This window comes from Myxine glutinosa, chromosome 3 (genome assembly GCF_964187855.1).
Source record: "Myxine glutinosa chromosome 3, kmMyxGlut1.1, whole genome shotgun sequence".
Lineage (NCBI taxonomy): Eukaryota > Metazoa > Chordata > Myxini > Myxiniformes > Myxinidae > Myxine > Myxine glutinosa.
In genome coordinates, this window is record NC_136263.1 from 148,987,849 (window position 1) to 149,008,161 (window position 20,313).

Consider the following 20,313-nt stretch of genomic DNA (forward strand, 5'->3'; position numbering starts at 1 on the left):
ATGATGGACACACACTCTCTTTTATAATTATGGATACACCTGGTGTAGGATGGGTGGGGGACATAATAATAAAATGAATAGAGGAGAGTTACGAGTATGTATGATACTTAGGGAAAGGCTGGGAAGAAGTTTGAGAGGATAGGAGTAAAGAAGAGGAAGGCAATTGGATGTATGCTTCATACTCTTAATATGTTTATATACCTGGAGTCGACATTTTGTTGACATAGGGCTTGAAGGACAAAATTTGTTTCCATATTGTCAAGGATTTTCTTCGTTATAGATATATATGAGGCACAAGGGCAACTTATGTTATTCTGATATTTTCCAGAAACCAATTTATAATACGAAGGTGATCCAGTGTTAAGTATCCCATTGTAAAAGCCTAGTTGCACCCATTGTTGGTAGTTTTCCAGTTCAATAATGAGTCAGTGATTGATTACTTTTGTGAACCATTTGTAAGTCATGGAGAGCAGGATAATTGGGTCATAACTCTTCTAGTCCATCTTATGACAAACACGCGTAATTGTAGTTATGTACACCATATGACCAAATAAAATTAGATAGTTTTCACCCCTTTCTTTCCTCTTATCCATCTTTCTTTTCCCAATTTAGCCGCACCCCACACACCCTCGCCCAATCGCTTGCATGTTTTGAAGAACTGAGCTTCAAATAAAAGGACATGGTTCACAATTGCTGTGCTTTTGGGCTACTTTATCTTTCTCTGATTAATTACGAGGCAGTATGTCACTGAAATATATTATTTGTATCAATATACAGTTCACCAGGTGTATTGATTATCGTATGTGGGAGATGTACACCACACTTGGCATTGGGTGGGAAACACGATTGGCTCGAGAGAATGTTTTGATTAACTATTAACGGTGAACATGAGGATTTGCGTGTCCCTTTCGAGATATTGACATGTCCCAAGCTGCTGACCAATTTCCTTTGCTCTCTAGATCGGCAGAGGATTACCGCAGCATCAATGTTTCTATTGCAGGGGTGAGGAAATATTGGGTAAAGAGGGGATCTATATGGGGATCTCTTCCATGAAGATCCCTCAAGAAGATCCATGAAGATCCATGAAGATCTCATCCCTCCATGAGCCTTGGTCTTGCACAAACTATAAAGGCACTCTTCGACATCCGATATGCCTCCGCCTACATTATTCCATCATTATACACACTTGTACCAAGATTGATTTAAATCCCTTTAGCTGTTCTCAAGTATCACATTTTTACCTGTCATTACCTCTGACCTTTGATGCCAATATCTAATCAGATCATCTTTGCATCATAATACGTACTTGTGTCAAGTTTGGTCAAAATCCCATCACTGGTCATCAAGTTAGCCCAGTAAAATAATTTTTACCTAAAGGGACCTCTGACCTTTGACCTCTTTACCCCCATAATCTAATCTTTTCATCTTTGCGTCATAATACGTACTTGTACCAAGTTTGACTTAATTTCCTTCAGCCATTCTTAAGTTATTGTATTAATGAAAACCGATTACAGACTATGGCCATTGACCTTTGACCTCTTGACCACAAAATCTAATCAGTAAATCTTTAAATCAGTATACATATCTGAACCAAGTTTGAGTTATATCCCTTCAGTCATTCTTAAGTTATTGTATTAATGAAAACCTATTACAGACTATGACCTTTGACCTCTTGACCACAAAATCTAATCAGTTAATCTTTAAATCAGTATACATATCTGTAGCAAATTTGATTTATATCCCTTCAGCCATTCTTAAGTTATTGTATTAATTAAAACCTATTACAGACTATGACCTTTGACCTCTTGACCACAAAATCTAATCAGTTAATCTTTAAATCAGTATACATATCTGTAGCAAATTTGATTTATATCCCTTCAGCCATTCTTAAGTTATTGTATTAATGAAAACCTATTACAGACTATGACCTTTGACCTCTTGACCACAAAATCTAATCAGTTAATCTTTAAATCAGTATACATATCTGTAGCAAATTTGATTTATATCCCTTCAGCCATTCTTAAGTTATTGTATTAATGAAAACCTATTACAGACTATGACCTTTGACCTCTTGACCACAAAATCTAATCAGTTAATCTTTAAATCAGTATACATATCTGTAGCAAATTTGATTTATATCCCTTCAGCCATTCTTAAGTTATTGTATTAATTAAAACCTATTACAGACTATGACCTTTGACCTCTTGACCACAAAATCTAATCAGTTAATCTTTAAATCAGTATACATATCTGTAGCAAATTTGATTTATATCCCTTCAGCCATTCTTAAGTTATTGTATTAATGAAAACCTATTACAGACTATGACCTTTGACCTCTTGACCACAAAATCTAATCAGTTAATCTTTAAATCAGTATACATATCTGTAGCAAATTTGATTTATATCCCTTCAGCCATTCTTAAGTTATTGTATTAATGAAAACCTATTACAGACTATGACCTTTGACCTTTGACCTCTTGACCACAAAATCTAATCAGTTAATCTTTAAATCAGTATACATATCTGTAGCAAATTTGATTTATATCCCTTCAGCCATTCTTAAGTTATTGTATTAATGAAAACCTATTACAGACAATGACCTTTGACCTTTGACCTCTTGTCCACAAAATCTAATCAGTTAATCTTTAAATCAGTATACATATCTGTAGCAAATTTGATTTATATCCCTTCAGCCGTTCTTAAGTTATTGCGGTAACAAAATATTTGTAACTTAACATGACCTCTGACCTCTTGACATAAAATCAAATCAGTTCATCTTTGCATCATAAAATACAATTATACCAAGTTTGGTAAAAAAAAAATCCATCACTAGTTCATAAGTTACCTAATGGGACATTTTCTGTTAGACCTTTGACCTTTGACCCCAAAATCTAATCAGTTCAACTTTATATCATTATACATAACAGTACCAAGTTTGACTTAGATCCCTTCAGCTGTTCTCGAGTTATAAACCTATTACAGACTCTGACCTTTGATGTTTTACCTCTTGACCCCAGAATCAAATAAGTTTATCTTTGCATCATAATACATACTTCTACCAACTTTGGTCAAAATGCCATCACTGGTTAACAAGTTATCGTGGTAACAGGATCTTAACCTGTCACGGCCTCTGACCTTTGACCTTTGACCCCAAAATCTAATCAGTTCAAATTTACCTCTATACATACCTGCACCAAGTTTGACGTATTACTCGGATGTAGTGCATGTTGCTTTTGAGCAGTTGAGCTTGAGTTTGCTTCCCAACTCCGCGACTATAGACTGTAACACCGGTGCTTCGCGGGCAGGTTCGTTGATTCATCAATGAGTGTGCCATACCTTGGGGGGTCGGGGGGGGGGGGGGGGGACGTTAGGGCAGGTGTCACATCACATCTGCTAGCATCCGTTGGTGGAAATTAAACATCCCACGTTGTCTTTCGCGAAAGTGGGCCATTGTATTCGGCAACCTTGCTCTGACTACTACTGGGAAAGGCAATTGCAAACGACTAGGTGTATCCTCTGCCTGGAAACTGCTTAAACAGCACTGTTACCCTGGGAAGAGTGGAACATTGGATTGTATTGGCGGAAGATTAATGAACTGCACAAGTGGCAACATTGGTCTTAGAAATCATTTTTCAGAGACAACAGATTTCAAGGGCAGAGAAAGTGAGATTATGTCAAAGAAGAAAACGCACTGGATGAGTGAACGTAGGAAATCATCAAATCAAGTATAACGAATACAGAGAGTTCCTTCAGATATAAACATCCTTTGCTGCACAATAAGTTGCTGGTTCCTTAGGGTTCACGCACTACCTGTTTGATGTTTACCTGTTTTCATGTGTAATGCATTAGTCACTCGACATTAACATTGTGTGAATGGGACGTACTTACTAAATTGTTGTTGTTGGTTTGTATGCAGCCTGCAGCTGCTGGTTGCATCATTTTCTGGAAGCGCCGTTGTGCCGCTGATGCAGTGCCCCTTGTTAAGCCATGGTCCCATAGAGCCTGCGTTGGTATACGATGGTCTACGATGGTAGGATCGTGGAGGATCGTGGAGCCCATCCTGCGTCGACGTACGATTTTGTGGCCATCGTAGGTTGGAAAATCACCTTTTGAAATGTTCAAAAGATGGTCTACGATGGTCCACGATCCTCCAATCGTAGACCATCGTGCGACCGTCGCACGACACGTACGACCGTCGCACGACACGTACGATATCGTACGACAACGTACGACAATCCTGCGAGGACACAGGATCATCCTGAGTCCTCGTGCGTCCTCGTAGCTACTGTTACATATTTATGTGAATGTATGTAAATTACCATTCAGGTTGCTTATCCGTGTGTATTATACTAAGGGTTGTTGTGATGGGAGGGTCAGGAGCCCTTCGGAACCAGTGGCCGGAAACGGAAGTGGCCGGAAACGGGAGGAGAAAGACACGAGGGGAAGGAAGGTTTCTTCTTCCTCGCCCCGCGACGACGAGAAGGTGGAATCGACCTTACGCTGCGCGGAAAACGCGCCGTTGCGAAACGTCTGGCGAGAGGAGTTACCTGGGCGGTAAATACCTTTTGACACGTCCAGTCACCGTGAGTTCGTGCACGAAACCAAGCGTCCGGGACAGTTTGCCCCGTCTACAAAGACGCGTACGGGTCCGCACGTTGGGCCTCGCTCGCGTCGGAAGCCGCGCTGGGTTTTGCCCCGTCTACAAAGACGCGTACGGGTCCGCACGTTGGGCCTCGCTCGCGTCGGAAGCCGCGCTGGGTTTTTGCCCATCTACAAGGACGCGTAAGGGTCGCACGTGGGGCCTCGCGCACGTTGGACGCCGCGCTGGGTTTGCCCCGTGGCTTGGCAAGGAGGTGCGCTGCAGCCGCGGCCCCAGTCCGAGACGGCACGTTTAGAGCACGTCCGCCCGGGGCTCGTTCAACCGCCCGTGTGCGGAGAGGAGAGACATTGACCACGGAGGGAGTCAGGAGTGGGGCTCACGTGAGGAATGTATAAGATTAAGATGGCCATCTTAGAGTTTGTGTAGATGAGTGCACATGGTTGTAATATTGATTGTGCATTGTTGATGGTTGTTGATTGCTCAGTGAATATATTATTGATTATTCCGGATCCTTGGTGTGGGGTTTCTTCTTGACCGGAATTCATATTGATTGCGTTACGAAAGCGTATAAACCATATATCTTTCTGGCGGGGTCCCTCCCACGGTCCGGGGGTCACCAAGACCAGGTAGTTACCGGGAGGACCACGTAACAGAATTGGGGGCTCGTCCAAATTACGATTTGCGGTTTCGCAATTGGGTCTACGTCCGGGATCTAAAAGTGTATAAAATAATAAAATAATAATATTTTTGGTAATTAAAATTTATTAATTAATTATTAATTGGTAATATTTTTTTTTGAGAAATTGGGGAAAGTCTTGGGGTGAAGGTTAACAGGTGTTAACGATAGGCACCATGGCGTTTGTGGCACAGAACTTTGGGGTAACCCCGAGTGAGGCACAGTTCCGAGCGTTGCTAAAGTCGGATCTCTTGAAATTGGCCAAACATTTTAACTTGGAGGTCCGAACTAATTTGAGGAAGGCAGAGTTGCAGGCCACGGTGATACAATCTATGGTGGGATTAGGAACATGGGACGAGTTAGCCTGGGAGTGGCTACCCGAAGAACCAGAAGACGTTGAGCTCCGGAAACTGGAGTTGCAATTACGGAGCCAGGAACGGATAAAAGAAGAGGAAAGGAAAGCAGAAAAGGAAAGAGCAGAAGAAGAAAGGAAAGCAGAAGAGAGAAGAGAAGAGAAACAAGCACAAGAAAGGAGAGTGGAACGAGAACTCCAGGAAAGGTTAGCAGAAGAAGAAAGGAAAGCAGAAAAGGAAAGAGCAGAAGAAGAAAGGAAAGCAGAAAAAGAAAGAGCAGAAGAAGAAAGGAAAGCAGAAAAGGAAAGAGCAGAAGAAGAAAGGAAAGCAGAAGAGAGGAGAGAAGAGAAGCAAGCAGAGGAAAGGAGAGTGGAACGAGAACTCCAGGAAAGAAGAGAAAAGGAACAAGCAGAGGAAAGGAGAGCTGCAAGGGACCTCGAAGCAGAGGAGAGAAAAGCGGAAAGGGAATTAAAGGAACGTGACATGCAGCTTCAGCAAGAAATCAAATTCAAGGAGCTGGAGTTAATGAGAGAACGGGGAGAGGCACCACCCTTGCTGACGGGGTCGACACCTCACCAGAAAACCTGGGATGTGGGCAGACATGTGAGGCTGGTTCCACCGTTCAGTGAAAAGGAAGTCGCGAAATTCTTCCCACACTTTGAGAAAGTGGCTCGACAATTAAACTGGCCGGAGGAGGCCTGGACCATACTCGTACAAAGTGTGCTGGTGGGGAAAGCTCAGGAAATTTATTCGGCGCTACCAATGGACCAATGTGCAGATTATGAGGTACTGAAGAAGCACATCCTCAAGGCCTATGAGTTGGTTCCGGAAGCTTACAGGCAAAAATTCAGGAATGCCAGGAAGAGGGAGAGTGAGACCCATGTGGAGTTTGCCAGAGTGAAAGAAAACATGTTTGATCGGTGGTGTGAGTCAAAAGGAGTCGGGAAAGACTTCGAGACATTGCGGGACTTGATCCTGGTGGAGGAATTCCAGCAGTGTGTCCACGAGGACATCAAAGTGTACCTGCAGGAAAAGAAAGTACCGAAGTTGTGGGACGCAGCCACCATGGCAGATGATTATGCCTTAACCCACCGAATAGGGGTCCACGAACCTAACTCCTCGCCTAGATCTCCGCAGGGGAGGTGGGGAACAGCAGGTGCGGAGAACGACCATACATGGCGGCGGCCTCGAGAGGATTATGGGGACAACTATGATACCCCACCGGTTCGAAATCGGAGGGATGAGGGCCCAAGACCAACTTATAGTTCGGGGGGCCCGAGGCAGACCACGAGTTTTTCCTCCGGGCCTACTTGCGCTTTTTGCAAGAAACCTGGACACTTGATGTCCAGTTGTTACCGCAGGAAAAGCGAAGACCCAGAGCGGAGTCCGACTACTACGACTCCAAACGCAATGGCCATTGTGAGAAATCGCCATCAAAAGGGTTACCAACCCTTTATTTCAGAGGGGTTTGTGTCACGGGATGGAGCCTCGACTAACCGGAAACCGGTTAGGATATTGAGGGACACAGGGGCACATCAATCTTTAATGCTTGAAGGCATTTTGCCATGGTCCGAGGAGACGGCAACGGGGGATAGTGTTCGTTTACAGGGGATCGGGGGCGGTGTTAGTGCTCCCCTTCATGTCATCCATTTGGAGTCCGATTTGGTGTCAGGACCGGTCACCGTCGGTTTACAAGCCACGCTTCCTGTAGAGGGTGTATCTGTGGTTATTGGGAATGATTTGGCCGGGGGTCAAGTTTATGGTAACCTGAGGGTTGGTAAAGAGCCCAGCAGGGAAAATAACGCCACACCAGCTCGGGATGGCGACAAAAGTGCCAAGTTATTTGTAGGGGGACTGAACTTCAAAACAGAGGAAGAAGTTCTGACCTCTGTCTTCAACAGATATGGGCCGCTGGTGGAAGTGCGGTTGGTAAGAGACTGGGAAACGCAACAGTCAAGAGGGTTCGGCTTTGTCACGTTTGCCAGCACAAAAGACGCCAGAGAGGCAGAGAAGAATTGGAATGGCAAGGATTTGGAGGGTCGGACCATAACAGTAGGGAAGGCATTTCGTAGGCGTCGAGAGGTCTACAGGAGAGGACAACTGGGCGGTAGTTTTGGTGGTGGCCGAGAAGGAGACCGCTATTCATGGGACTACAGGGACCAGTGGTCCCACCATAATTATTAGGGAAGTTCTGAAAAGTTGAAGCACTGAAGGCGGCGGAGCCGCCGAGCCAAGATTCCTACACGAATTAACCGTGAACGCCGTTCCTAAAGGCGTCCAGGCAGGGAACTTTTATGCACGGACTAACCGTGAACTCCATGTTCCTCAAGGCGCCCATGTAGAGAACTTTCCTGCACGGACTAACCGTGAACTCCGCGTTCCTAAAGGCATCCATGTAGTGAATACTCGGCTTGGCCTCCCGGAAAAAGTGCTATCGAGTTGCCTAACTTTGGATCTTGGATCAACCCCTTAACCTTCATTCCCAAGAAACTGACGGTCAAAGTCAGAGGGTCATGAGAGGGAGTTTGATTTGGCAGGGACAATGTCGTTGTTGGTACTTAGTCCAGAGGGAGTAATCTGGAGGGTTGAGTGATCTGGTTTGTTTCTCCAAATTGGCCGGCAAAGAAAGTTTTCGCTGGGTTCAAACTTTCTTTCTTGAAGGGGGGGAGTGTTACATATTTATGTGAATGTATGTAAATTACCATTCAGGTTGCTTATCCGTGTGTATTATACTAAGGGTTGTTGTGATGGGAGGGTCAGGAGCCCTTCGGAACCAGTGGCCGGAAACGGAAGTGGCCGGAAACGGGAGGAGAAAGACACGAGGGGAAGGAAGGTTTCTTCTTCCTCGCCCCGCGACGACGAGAAGGTGGAATCGACCTTACGCTGCGCGGAAAACGCGCCGTTGCGAAACGTCTGGCGAGAGGAGTTACCTGGGCGGTAAATACCTTTTGACACGTCCAGTCACCGTGAGTTCGTGCACGAAACCAAGCGTCCGGGACAGTTTGCCCCGTCTACAAAGACGCGTACGGGTCCGCACGTTGGGCCTCGCTCGCGTCGGAAGCCGCGCTGGGTTTTGCCCCGTCTACAAAGACGCGTACGGGTCCGCACGTTGGGCCTCGCTCGCGTCGGAAGCCGCGCTGGGTTTTTGCCCATCTACAAGGACGCGTAAGGGTCGCACGTGGGGCCTCGCGCACGTTGGACGCCGCGCTGGGTTTGCCCCGTGGCTTGGCAAGGAGGTGCGCTGCAGCCGCGGCCCCAGTCCGAGACGGCACGTTTAGAGCACGTCCGCCCGGGGCTCGTTCAACCGCCCGTGTGCGGAGAGGAGAGACATTGACCACGGAGGGAGTCAGGAGTGGGGCTCACGTGAGGAATGTATAAGATTAAGATGGCCATCTTAGAGTTTGTGTAGATGAGTGCACATGGTTGTAATATTGATTGTGCATTGTTGATGGTTGTTGATTGCTCAGTGAATATATTATTGATTATTCCGGATCCTTGGTGTGGGGTTTCTTCTTGACCGGAATTCATATTGATTGCGTTACGAAAGCGTATAAACCATATATCTTTCTGGCGGGGTCCCTCCCACGGTCCGGGGGTCACCAAGACCAGGTAGTTACCGGGAGGACCACGTAACACTACTTTGGGGGTATATAAACCCCAGCCATCAGCCATCACTTCATCATCATCAGTTCATGCCGACTTGTTCAGAGTGATCGTGGGCCATCGTAGCCCATCGTATACCAACGCAGGCTCTATGGGACCGCGGCTATGGCTATGGGACCATAGACTGGTACTCGTTTTGCCGATCTCGGAAGGATGACAGTCTGAATTGCCGGGCAACGTGGTGTCGTTTTCTGACGGGAATGTTAATAGGGAGGAGATAGGAGGAGAGCGGAGTGGTGGGGGGAGAGAGAGAAGAGAGAAGAAGAGGAGACCTACGAGGGGAGGGAGGAAAGAGAGGTATATAACATATAGAGAGGAACATATAGAGTGGGGAGGGGGAAGAGAGTATAGGGAGGAGAGAGAGGGGGGGGGGGAAGGAGAGGGAAGTGTTTAGGGAGGAGAGGGAAGAGGGTAGGGAGCAGAGGGAAGAGGTTAGGGAGGAGATGGAAGAGGGTAGGGAGGAGAGGGAAGAAGATAGGGAGGAGATGGAAGAGGGCAAGGAGGAGAGGGAAGAGGGTAGGGAGGAGATGGAAGAGGGTAGGGAGGAGAGGGAAGAGGGTAGGGAGGGGAGAGAAGAGGGTAGGGGGGAGAGGAAAGAGGATAGGGAGGAGATGGAAGAGGGCAGGGAGGAGAGGGAAGATGATAGGGAGGATATGGAAGAGGGCAGGGAGGAGAGGGAAGAAGATAGGGAGGAGATGGAAGAGGGCAAGGAGGAGAGGGAAGAGGGTAGGGAGGAGATGGAAGAGGGTAGGGAGGAGAGGGAAGAGGGTAGGGAGGGGAGAGAAGAGGGTAGGGGGGAGAGGAAAGAGGATAGGGAGGAGATGGAAGAGGGCAGGGAGGAGAGGGAAGAAGATAGGGAGGATATGGAAGAGGGCAGGGAGGAGAGGGAAGAGGATAGGGAGGAGAGGAAAGAGGATAGGGAGGAGATGGAAGAGGGTAGGGAGGAGAGGGAAGAAGATAGGGAGGAGATGGAAGAGGGCAGGGAGGAGAGGGAAGAAGATAGGGAGGATATGGAAGAGGGCAGGGAGGAGAGGGAAGAGGATAGGGAGGATATGGAAGAGGGCAGGGAGGAGAGGGAAGAGGATAGGGAGGAGAGGAAAGAGGATAGGGAGGAGATGGAAGAGGGTAGGGAGGAGAGGGAAGAAGATAGGGAGGAGATGGAAGAGGGCAGGGAGGAGAGGGAAGAAGATAGGGAGGATATGGAAGAGGGCAGGGAGGAGAGGAAAGAGGATAGGGAGGAGATGGAAGAGGGTAGGGAGGAGAGGGAAGAAGATAGGGAGGAGATGGAAGAGGGCAGGGAGGAGAGGGAAGAGGGTAGGGGGGAGAGAGAGGGGGAGGAGAGGGAAGAGGGTAGGGAGGAGATTGAAGAGGATAGGGAGGAGATGGAAGAGGGTAGGGAGGAGAGGGAAGAGGGTAGGAAGGAGAGGGAAGAAGATAGGGAGGAGATGGAAGAGGGCAAGGAGGAGAGGGAAGAGGGTAGGGAGGAGATGGAAGAGGGTAGGGAGGAGAGGGAAGAGGGTAGGGAGGGGAGAGAAGAGGGTAGGGGGGAGAGGAAAGAGGATAGGGAGGATATGGAAGAGGGCAGGGAGGAGAGGGAAGAAGATAGGGAGGAGATGGAAGAGGGCAAGGAGGAGAGGGAAGAGGGTAGGGAGGAGATGGAAGAGGGTAGGGAGGAGAGGGAAGAGGGTAGGGAGGGGAGAGAGGGGGAGGAGAGGGAAGAGGGTAGGGAGGAGAGAGAGGGGAGGAGAGGGGAGAGGGTAGGGAGGTGTCATGTATGCAGTGCGGATCTGGCCGGAATCGACAGCACAATCTTCCAGATGATCCATCAGTGCGATAATGGATCCTGGTGTAGGCGAATCATCAACGGATTCTGGAAGGGGTAACCGACTCATGGCATCTGCATTTGTGATAGACGAACCGGGCGTATAACATATGGTGTAGTCATAAGCAGCGAGAAACAGGGACCAGCGGATGATCCTGGGCGGTAGTGTGTCAGATGTCGCCTTAGTTGGACCAAACAGACTGATCAGCGGCTTGTGATCAGTGCGAATCGTGAAATGATGTCCAAGAAGGTACTGGCGAAATTTGCCGACGCCGAAAACGATTCCCAATCCTTCCTTGTCAAGTTGGGAATAGTTTTTCTCTGCCGGGGACAACGTTCTGGATGCAAATGCAAACCGGTCTTTCCATACCGTCAGGCATCACGTGTGATAATACACTCCCCACTCCATACCGACAGGCATCGCATGTCACCACAAGATCCTTCTCTGGATCAAAATGAACGAGAACATTGGACGATTTGAGCAGATCCTTAGAGGTCTGGAATGCTGATTGTTCAGTAAACCCCCAGCTCCAGGAGACTCCTTTCCTCAAAAGCCGATAAAGGGGGCCCAAAACGTCGGTCACATTCGGGATGTAACGACCATAGAACTGAAGCAAACCGAGGTATGACTTCAATTCGGTCACATCTCGTGGAGCAGGAGCATCCTGATAGCTCGGACTTTCTCATCTGTCGGGTGTAGACCCTCGGCATCAATCGTATGACCCAGGTACGTGACTGATGGCACCATAAACTTGCACTTGTCTCGACGCAAACGTAGGCCGGAGTCCGAAATCTTCTTCAGAACTCTATCCAGGTTTTGTAGATGTTCCGCGTCCGTACGACCAGTAACCAGAATATCATCCTGGTAACAAACGACGTTGCGTTCGTCGGCAAACAAACTGTCCATGACACGCTGATAAATTCCAGGTGCAGATTTCACTCCAAAACTAAGTCGGTGGTACCTATACAACCCACGATGCGTGTTGATGGTAAGATACTGTTTCGAATTCTCGTCCAAGCAGAGCTGTAGATAGGCGGATTTGAGATCGAGTTTCGTAAAAGTCTTTCCTCCCGTGAGACGAGCATAGAGGTCTTCAATCCTCGGGATTGGATATTTATCCAATGAAGAACACCTGTTCACGGTCATTTTATAATCTCCACATATGCGGATGGACTGGTCCGATTTTATGACCGGAACGATGGGCGCCGCCCATTCGGCATACTGGATTTGCTCGATGATCCCCAGATTTTCAAGATGATCCAGTTCCTTGTCAATCCGCTCACGCAGGGCGAAAGGGACTGGGCGAGCTCTGCAAAATATAGGATTGGCATCCCGGTCAACCCTGAGTTTAGCCGTATGTCCTTTCAAGGTTCCAAGCTCATCCTTGAAGACATCCGGGTACGTATCCAGCACATTTTTGAGTGTGTATGCTGCGGTAGGAGAAACGTTGGCTGCCCGGAGTTGATGAATGCTTTCCCACTTCAGTCGAATTATGCTCAACCAGCTCCTGCCGAGTAAGGAAGGGCCCTTTCCAGGAATGACGATCAGGGTTAGGTGAAACTCACGGTTATCGTAGCCCACCGTGACATCACATGTACCGCAGGGAACAATCTTCTCACCTGTATAGGTGGAGAGTCCATAGGTAGTAGGTTTCAGATGGGGTCGGTCAGCATCACTCCACAGGTTTGTGAAAACAGCATGGCTGATGAGCGAGACGGCCGCACCAGTGTCGACCTCCATTTGCAATGGTCGATTGTTGACGACAACATTGGCAAGAAGAGGGTCCCGCCTATGGTGAGAATCAATATGAAGCAGGTCATACGATTCTGAGTTGTCGGAAACAGACCTCACCTGGTCAAGCTCGGGTTCCTCCGAACCGATAAACTGATGAATCTTGTCAGCAGCTTTTCCTTTTCCCGATTTGCGAGTGATGCAAGCTGGAGCAATATGGCCAGTTTTCGAACAGAAATGGCAGGTGGCATCTTTGAACCGACACGTCTCCGGAGGGTGCTTTCCGTTGCACCGAAAACAGTTGTTGTGGGTTTGAGACTGCACTGGCTTCTGACGAGGAGCCTTGTTCCAACGTTTTGGCTGAACATGATCCAACCGATTCACAGCAGGGCTGGTAACCAGACGAGCGAGTGGCACCGATGCTTGTAGCGTTGCGTTCAGCACTTTCCATGGAAATGGCGGTGTCTCTGGCATTTTGGAACGTCAGTCTTCTCTCAGCAGACCCTGGTGTTGGGCTAGCGGCTAGGGTGCCGGCTTAGGATCCTCGGATCCTGGGTTCAAATCCCGGTCGATCGCTGAACCAACGCCAGGGGGGTTGACTCAGCCTGTCATCCTTCCAAGGTCGGCACAATTGAGTACTAGTTCACTGGTAATTCCCTGCTTGTCGTTAAAGGCGGCAAAAAGGGTTGGCGTCACGAAGGGCATCCGGCCGTAAAACATTGCTTCAAAAAGGGGACCAAAAAACAACAACAACCACGGTTCCCGAAAAAGGCCAACCCCCGCTTTGTGGGGAAAAATGGCCTCTAAATGTGGTTATTTTTTTTATTAGTCTTCTCTCAGCAAGCAGGCGTCTACGAGTGCGGTCATCGGACATGCCAACCACCAGCAAATCACGGAGCATGTCATCAATCGTGTCCCCAAACTCACACAGATGTGACAGTTTTTTGAGGTGTGCAATGAAGTCTGCGATCGACTGACCTTGCTGCTGTCTGCACATGTAAAAATTAAACCGACACAGGATGACTGAAGGAGATGGGTTGCAATGTTCCTTCAAAGCGGCCTTGAGCTCTGCATACGTGAGCTTCTGGATTGTCCGAGGCCGAATCAGGTTTTTGACAAGTGTGAACGTCTCACCTCCGCAAACGGACAGGAAGACGGCCTTCATCCGGGCTTCGGTCGCGATGCCGTTCGCCTCGAAGTAGAAAGACAACCGCTCAGAATACGTGTCAAAATCCCCCTCATGAGGGTCGAATTCATCGAATGGCCGAAAGAAGTCATGGTCTAGATGTTTATCCTCGTCGCCATGTAAGGTACGTGGTAATTCGTTGATGATGATTTTTCATTATTTTCATTCACGTTGATTATTCATTATTTTCATGTATTTTCATTATTCTCATAACCGTTTGCACACATATTTTCACATGTTTTGGAAATGTTGCTTTTGAAATGTCAATTCTGGAAATCTAGCACGTATTGCTCGTGGTAATTTTGGACTTAAAGGGGAGGATGTCATGTATGAAGTGCAAATATTCACCGTTGTATCCCTACACCGGGACCGGGTCGGATCCCTAACCCTACGCCAGACCTCGGATGGCGCTGCTGTGAATCGGGCCTTGATCGGCAGGTGAATAAACGCGTACGACAATTGATCGTAGTTTGTCGAGATACCTTACAGGAGGAGAGAGAGCGGGAGGAGAGGGAAGAGGGTAGGGAGGTGAGAGAGGGGGAGGGGAGAGGGTAGGGAGAAGATTGAAGAGGGTAGGGAGGAGAGCGAAGAGGGTAGTGAGGAGAGGGAAGTGGGTAGGGAGGAGAGGGAAGGGAGTAGGGAGGAGAGGGAAGCGAGTAGGGAGGAGAGCGAAGAGGGTAGGGAGGAGAGGGAAGCGGGTAGGGAGGAGAGGGAAGCGGGAAGGGAGGAGAGGGAAGCGGGTAGGGAGGAGAGGAGGGAATGGTTGGTTGAAAGATAAGCTACTTTGCATACACACTCTATGGGATTGCTCCAATGTGGTGCTGGGAGGTGGGAGGGTTTTCTTTAATGAAAATCGACCCAAACAAGGCATAAAGCCAATCTAGTAAGGGGCCATGGGGTTGGTTGAGATGAAAAAGTGAAAAAAGGTAAAGAACGAGGGATGGGCCGCGACTTTGTGCCCCTACCAACGTCTCTTGGAAAGTACTGCTGGAGATGGGAAGCATCTGGAGGCCAACGGAACGAGGGGACGCAAGGGGGAGAGGGAAGATGTGAAAGAGAAGGAATGTTGGAGGGTCTAATGGAAAAACAAGTATGTAAAGTTTTTGGGGTATAAGAAAAATAAAGTGAAGGGTGAAGGTTTTTTCATCCTATCCTAGTTATCAGCTTCAGTATCAACCATTGAGAGCAAACTACAACTCAGACGCAGAGAAAACATGTCAGGAATCCACCCAAAAGACATGAACTGGTCCATCTAAATACAGGTAGAATAATTTTGGCCACCAGACCACCTGCCACGTTATGTACAAGGAAATGCAAGGAGATCTCAATGCAGGAGGATACCGATAGACCATCCATGTTTGTGATACATCCCCATGACCCCATCCATAAACCCGATCGCCCAATCCACGAGGCACAACGTCACCCAAAACGCAAACCTAGTCCAACTCGACGTCAAATTAATAGGGGCCAGGTGAGTGGATGAAGGGGTGCAGATGTACGACACAGACAAGACGTCGGCAGCAACAAATGTGTGTTCTATTTTTGGATGAAATATTTATGTGGCAGTTAGGGGACAGTTGCATTAATACAGTGATATGTGTGAAATATGCCAAACAACTCCCCGACTCAGAGCAAATGTCTCGTTCAAGATAGCGAGACAGGACAACGTGCACAAACACATGAGAGCCCAGCAGGATGATCCAGGTTGAGCTAGCACAAAAAACACACACATATGCACAAACACATACACACACATACACACACACATACACACACACATACACAGGGGCGTCGAGAGCCAGCACAGGCCCCAGGGCAAACCCTACCCCCGCCCCCCACTGCCCCACCAATTTTCTCTCTTTGTAACTTGAATAAAAAACTTTATTTAATGAAGATCCGAAATTATAACAGCAACAAACTCATAAATGAAGCAAAATCACAGCAGCAACCTTTTAAAATCACAGTATGTGTCGAAAAGTAAATAAATACAGTATTAACAAATATCTACAGTCACGTGAAAAAGTAAGTACACCCCATGGAAAGTTTTGACTTTTTCAGCATATTTCAACATACAGCTTTTCTTTTTTTTTTTTCTTTTTTATACAAGATCGAGGCTCGTGAAAGAGCGAACATTAATCACACAGAAAGACAAACCGACACATAAAACATATAACATCGGGAGCGGTAGACAAGATGGGGAGAGAGGGGGAACGACACAAACACAACATTTGAGAGCAGGGTCCGAGAGACGTGGAGACATCGAGAGATCTGAGAGAGGGCGAGGGCTTTGGGGGCGGGGGGGGCATGGGAAGGGGGCGGTGGGAGAGGTATAAAACATATGGACACTGCCAGGACTTCCAGGAAAGAAGTTGGAATTTCAAACAAGGTGGATCTGGGGTGAATTAGCGGGGGTAGAAAAGAACAAGGTTTTGGATGGGGGAAGATAAGAGATGGTGGTGAACAGCTGTTTTAAAGACCTGGAGGGAGGAGTGGGATTGAAGGGAGTGAGGGAGTTTGTTCCAGAGGCGGGAGAAAAGAGGAATGAAAGAGTGAAGGTGAGCAGAGAGCCGAGATTTCGGCAGTTTAACCATCAGAGGGTTGCTGGCAGATCTTGTGCGACCTGTAGGAATATTTGGGGGACAGAGCACAGAGAGAGCTGGGGGTGCAAGGCCGGAGAGGAGTCGGTAGAAGACAGAAAGACCACCTACCTGCCTGCGGTGAGTGAGTGAAAGGCCCTCAGAGATAGCTTCATCGCGGGAGATTCCAATAATTCTGAAAGCTTTGGTTTCAACAGCGTGAAGCCGAGCTAGGTGTGAGGCAGGAGCACCGGCCCATAGGGGAGAACAGTATTCCATTGAGCTGCGGATGAAAGCCTTGTATGTGGTGAGGAGCTCAGGTGTGCCGAGGAAGGACTTCGCACGACGGAGGATGCCCAGTCGGCGACTGGCTTTGGAGGCCAGCTTGGAAATGTGGTTTTCCCAAGAAAGATCATGGCAGATAGTGAGACCCAAAATCTTGAGCGACAGAACTTCTTGGAGAGGATTGTTGAGAAAGTAGATGGGAGGGTTGTCCAGTCGATCTTTTCGGAGAGACATAGTAAGAGTGTGAGATTTGTCAGGATTGAAAGACATGTTCCACTTGTTTGACCAGTCTGTGATTTTGTCCAGGTCTTCAGAGAGTGAGGAGGCAGCAGACTGCCGATCTGAGGGAAGAGGAATGGAGCGGCAGAGAGTGGAGTCATCAGCAAAGAGATAGAGAGGATTTTCGAGAGAGTCAGAGAGATCATTGATGAAGACCAGAAAAAGCACGGGGCCCAGAACACTGCCTTGGGGAACTCCAGCCTGAACAGGAAGAGGAGATGAGAGAAACCCATTCAGGGCCACACGTTGACGACGACTAGAGAGGAAGTCCGCCAGCCATGCGTGGAGATTTCCATGGATACCAAAGGAGGAGAGTTTGGTGAGCAGAGCGGGGTGCCAGACCGTGTCGAAGGCACGTGATATGTCGAGGGAGACAGCTCTAATTTCCTGTTTGGCATTGAGGACCTCCATCCATTGTTGAGACAGCAGAAGCAGCATGTCCAGAGTAGAGTGACCTGGTCTGAAACCAAATTGATGATCAGAGATCAAGCCATTGGAGAAGAGGAAAGATTTCATATCCGAAGCAATGATGGATTCCATGACTTTGCTGATAATTGGGAGAAGGCTGATTGGTCTGTAGTTGCTAGGATCTGTTTTTGCACCTTTTTTGTGCAAAGCGGTGATGTTGGCTGATTTCCAAGCAGATGGCAGTTGACCTTGAGCAAAAGAGAGGGTGAAGAGAACAGAGAGAGGGTGAGATAGAGCAGCAGAGCAGGATTTTAGGACCCGTGGGCTGATGCCGTCGGGTCCAGTTGCAGAATCAGAGTCGAGGGTTGACAGAAACTTTTCCACCTTGTCAGGAGGAAAGGACACGGAGTCCAGGAGCTGCAGGGTACGACTGGGTATGGTGGGTACAGAGAGGGATGGGTTTGGGACACAAGATTTAGAGGCAAACACAGAGTTGAGGCATTCAGCTTTTTCACGTGCGGAGTCAGCTGTGTAGCCGTTTGAGGTAAGGGAGGGGATGGAGGGGGAACAAACACCAGAAACGGATTTGACCAGACGCCACCAGGATTTGGAAGAGGGAGACAGATAAGAGAGTTCGGTCTTGAGAACGGAGAGATATTGTTTCCTGGCTCTCCTGAGGGTGGACACACACTTGTTTCGGGCTTTGTGAAAGGAAATGAGATTTCCTTCCGTTGGATTTGCTTTCCAGGAGACGAAGGCAAGTTGTTTCTGGGCAACAGCCTCACCACAAGATTCCGTGTACCATGGACGGGAGGAAGGGTATGACAACTGAAGACGAGATGGGATAAATCTGTGCATGAGAGAGAGCAATTTACTTTGGAAGAATTCCCAGGATGAGTTGATGTCAGAGGTGGTAGAGATGGGAGACCAGTCCAGATGATTGATGGCTGCTTGAAGACGGTGCCAGTTGGCCTGAGTGAAATGCCAGACTCGTCGACGCTGAGCAGGCTCCCTGAGGATGGTCAGAGAGATGTCCACTTTAACAAGGACATGATCAGATGATCCGATCGGAGCAGAAGAAGAGCAGCAGACATTTTCAGGGAAGTTAGTCATAACCAAGTCCAGAAGAGAAGATGTTCCGTTGACTGAGATCCGGGTCGGGAAATTGACAGATTGTGTCAGTCCCAGTGAGTCGCAGAAGTCCTTTGCTGAAGAGCCATGGCTGGTGAGAGAGGTACCCACACCCAGCCAACTGGCATGGTGACAATTGAAATCACCACATATGAGGAAGAGAGAGTTGGGATGAGTACATAGAAGTTGGTCCATATCATCAGACAGCGAGATGTAGATGGAGTCATCACTGTTTGGTGGACGGTACAACACACATATGAACAAGAGGTGGGAGCGAAGGGGAAGCCGTAGCCAGAGGTATTCCTGGGGGTGAGGTGGAGAGAGTGCAGTGCAGGGCGAGTGAGGAAGAGAGTTTTTGATAAAGATAGCAACCCCGCCTCCAGGACGAGGCTCAGGTCTATCATACCGGAGGAGGGAGTAGCCCGGGAGAGATACTATGGAATCAGAGACATCATAAAGGAGGAAAGTTTCTGTTAAGCAGATCACGTCTGGTTTGACAGAAGCAACCTGTATGGAGAGATCAGTTAAGTTTGAACGAAGGCCCCGGATGTTTGAGGTCCATACCGTTAATGAAGAGGAAGGGGGAGCATCAGATACAGAACAGGGGGGAGGAGGGGTAGGGTAAGATGTGGAAGAGGTGGAAGAGATAGGGAGAGCTGTTGAAGGTGTGTCAGAGATTTCAGAATAGCTCGGAGAAAGGGAAGGATGGGGCGGACAAAAGGTTTGATGGTGATTGGGTGAGCCACAATGAGGTGTTATTTGAGGAGGGGGAAGAGCGAGGCAGAAGGTTGGGGGAGATGGAGGTGAGAGTTTGAAGGGGGAAGAAGCGGGGAGGACGCTTTGAGGAGGGGGAGTGAGAGGGGGGAAATTGAGAAGCAATGAGGGTGGGGAGATTTGAAGGGGAGGGGTGAGGGGGGAGTTTGGGAGGGAAGGGACAAGGGGAGGGATTTGAAAGGGATGGGATATGGGGGAGATTTGGAGGGGAGGGGTGAGGCAGGAGTCTAGGAAGGGAGGGGCGAGGGGGCGTCTTGGCGGGGAGGGGTGAGGGGGTAGTTTAGGAGGGAGGGGGCAAGGGGGGAGATTTGAAAGGGATGGGTGATGGGGAAGATTTGGAGGGGAGGGGTGATGGGGAAGATTTGGAGGGGAGGGGTTATGGGGAAGATTTGGAGGGGATGGGTGAGATTGGATTTTTGAAAGTGTACGATTTATGGGAAACGAACATTTATTGCAAAATGAGTTTCTTGTGACCTTCGAGTTAAAAATACGTTTAAGGACGCTGGATGGAGGATGGAGTGCAGGAGAGTTTAGGGAATGTAGAAAAAAGGCACTATAGGAGATGGATATTTTTTTTGGGATGAATTGATTTGGTGAGCAAGTCGAAAGCAGCCTTTTAAAGAAGAAGAAGAAAAAGGTGTTATAAAATATGACGGAATACATAACTTGAGGGGAAAGTGTAAACATTGAAGGTTAATGAGTGAAAACTATCTGGGGAAATGGGGGAGAAACACGTGGTCGAAGAACGAACGAACGAATAAGAATGAATAAACGAATGAGAACAGAGAAGGAAATGTTTTTTTTTTTTTTTTTTTTTTTTGAGTTGAG

General features: G+C 48.1%; 1 protein-coding gene across 1 annotated transcript in view; it reads left to right on the top strand.

Annotated features, from left to right (window-relative positions):
• The first annotated feature begins 5,452 nt into the window (after positions 1 to 5,452).
• LOC144891095 (uncharacterized) overlaps positions 5,453 to 20,313 on the top strand; it is a 29,415-nt gene continuing 14,554 nt past the window's right edge. The window contains exons 1-2 of the mRNA XM_078773482.1: positions 5,453 to 6,421; positions 10,684 to 10,768. Of these exons, the coding sequence (XP_078629608.1) occupies positions 5,453 to 6,421; positions 10,684 to 10,768 (1,054 nt within the window). The remainder of the gene's footprint in view (positions 6,422 to 10,683; positions 10,769 to 20,313) is intronic.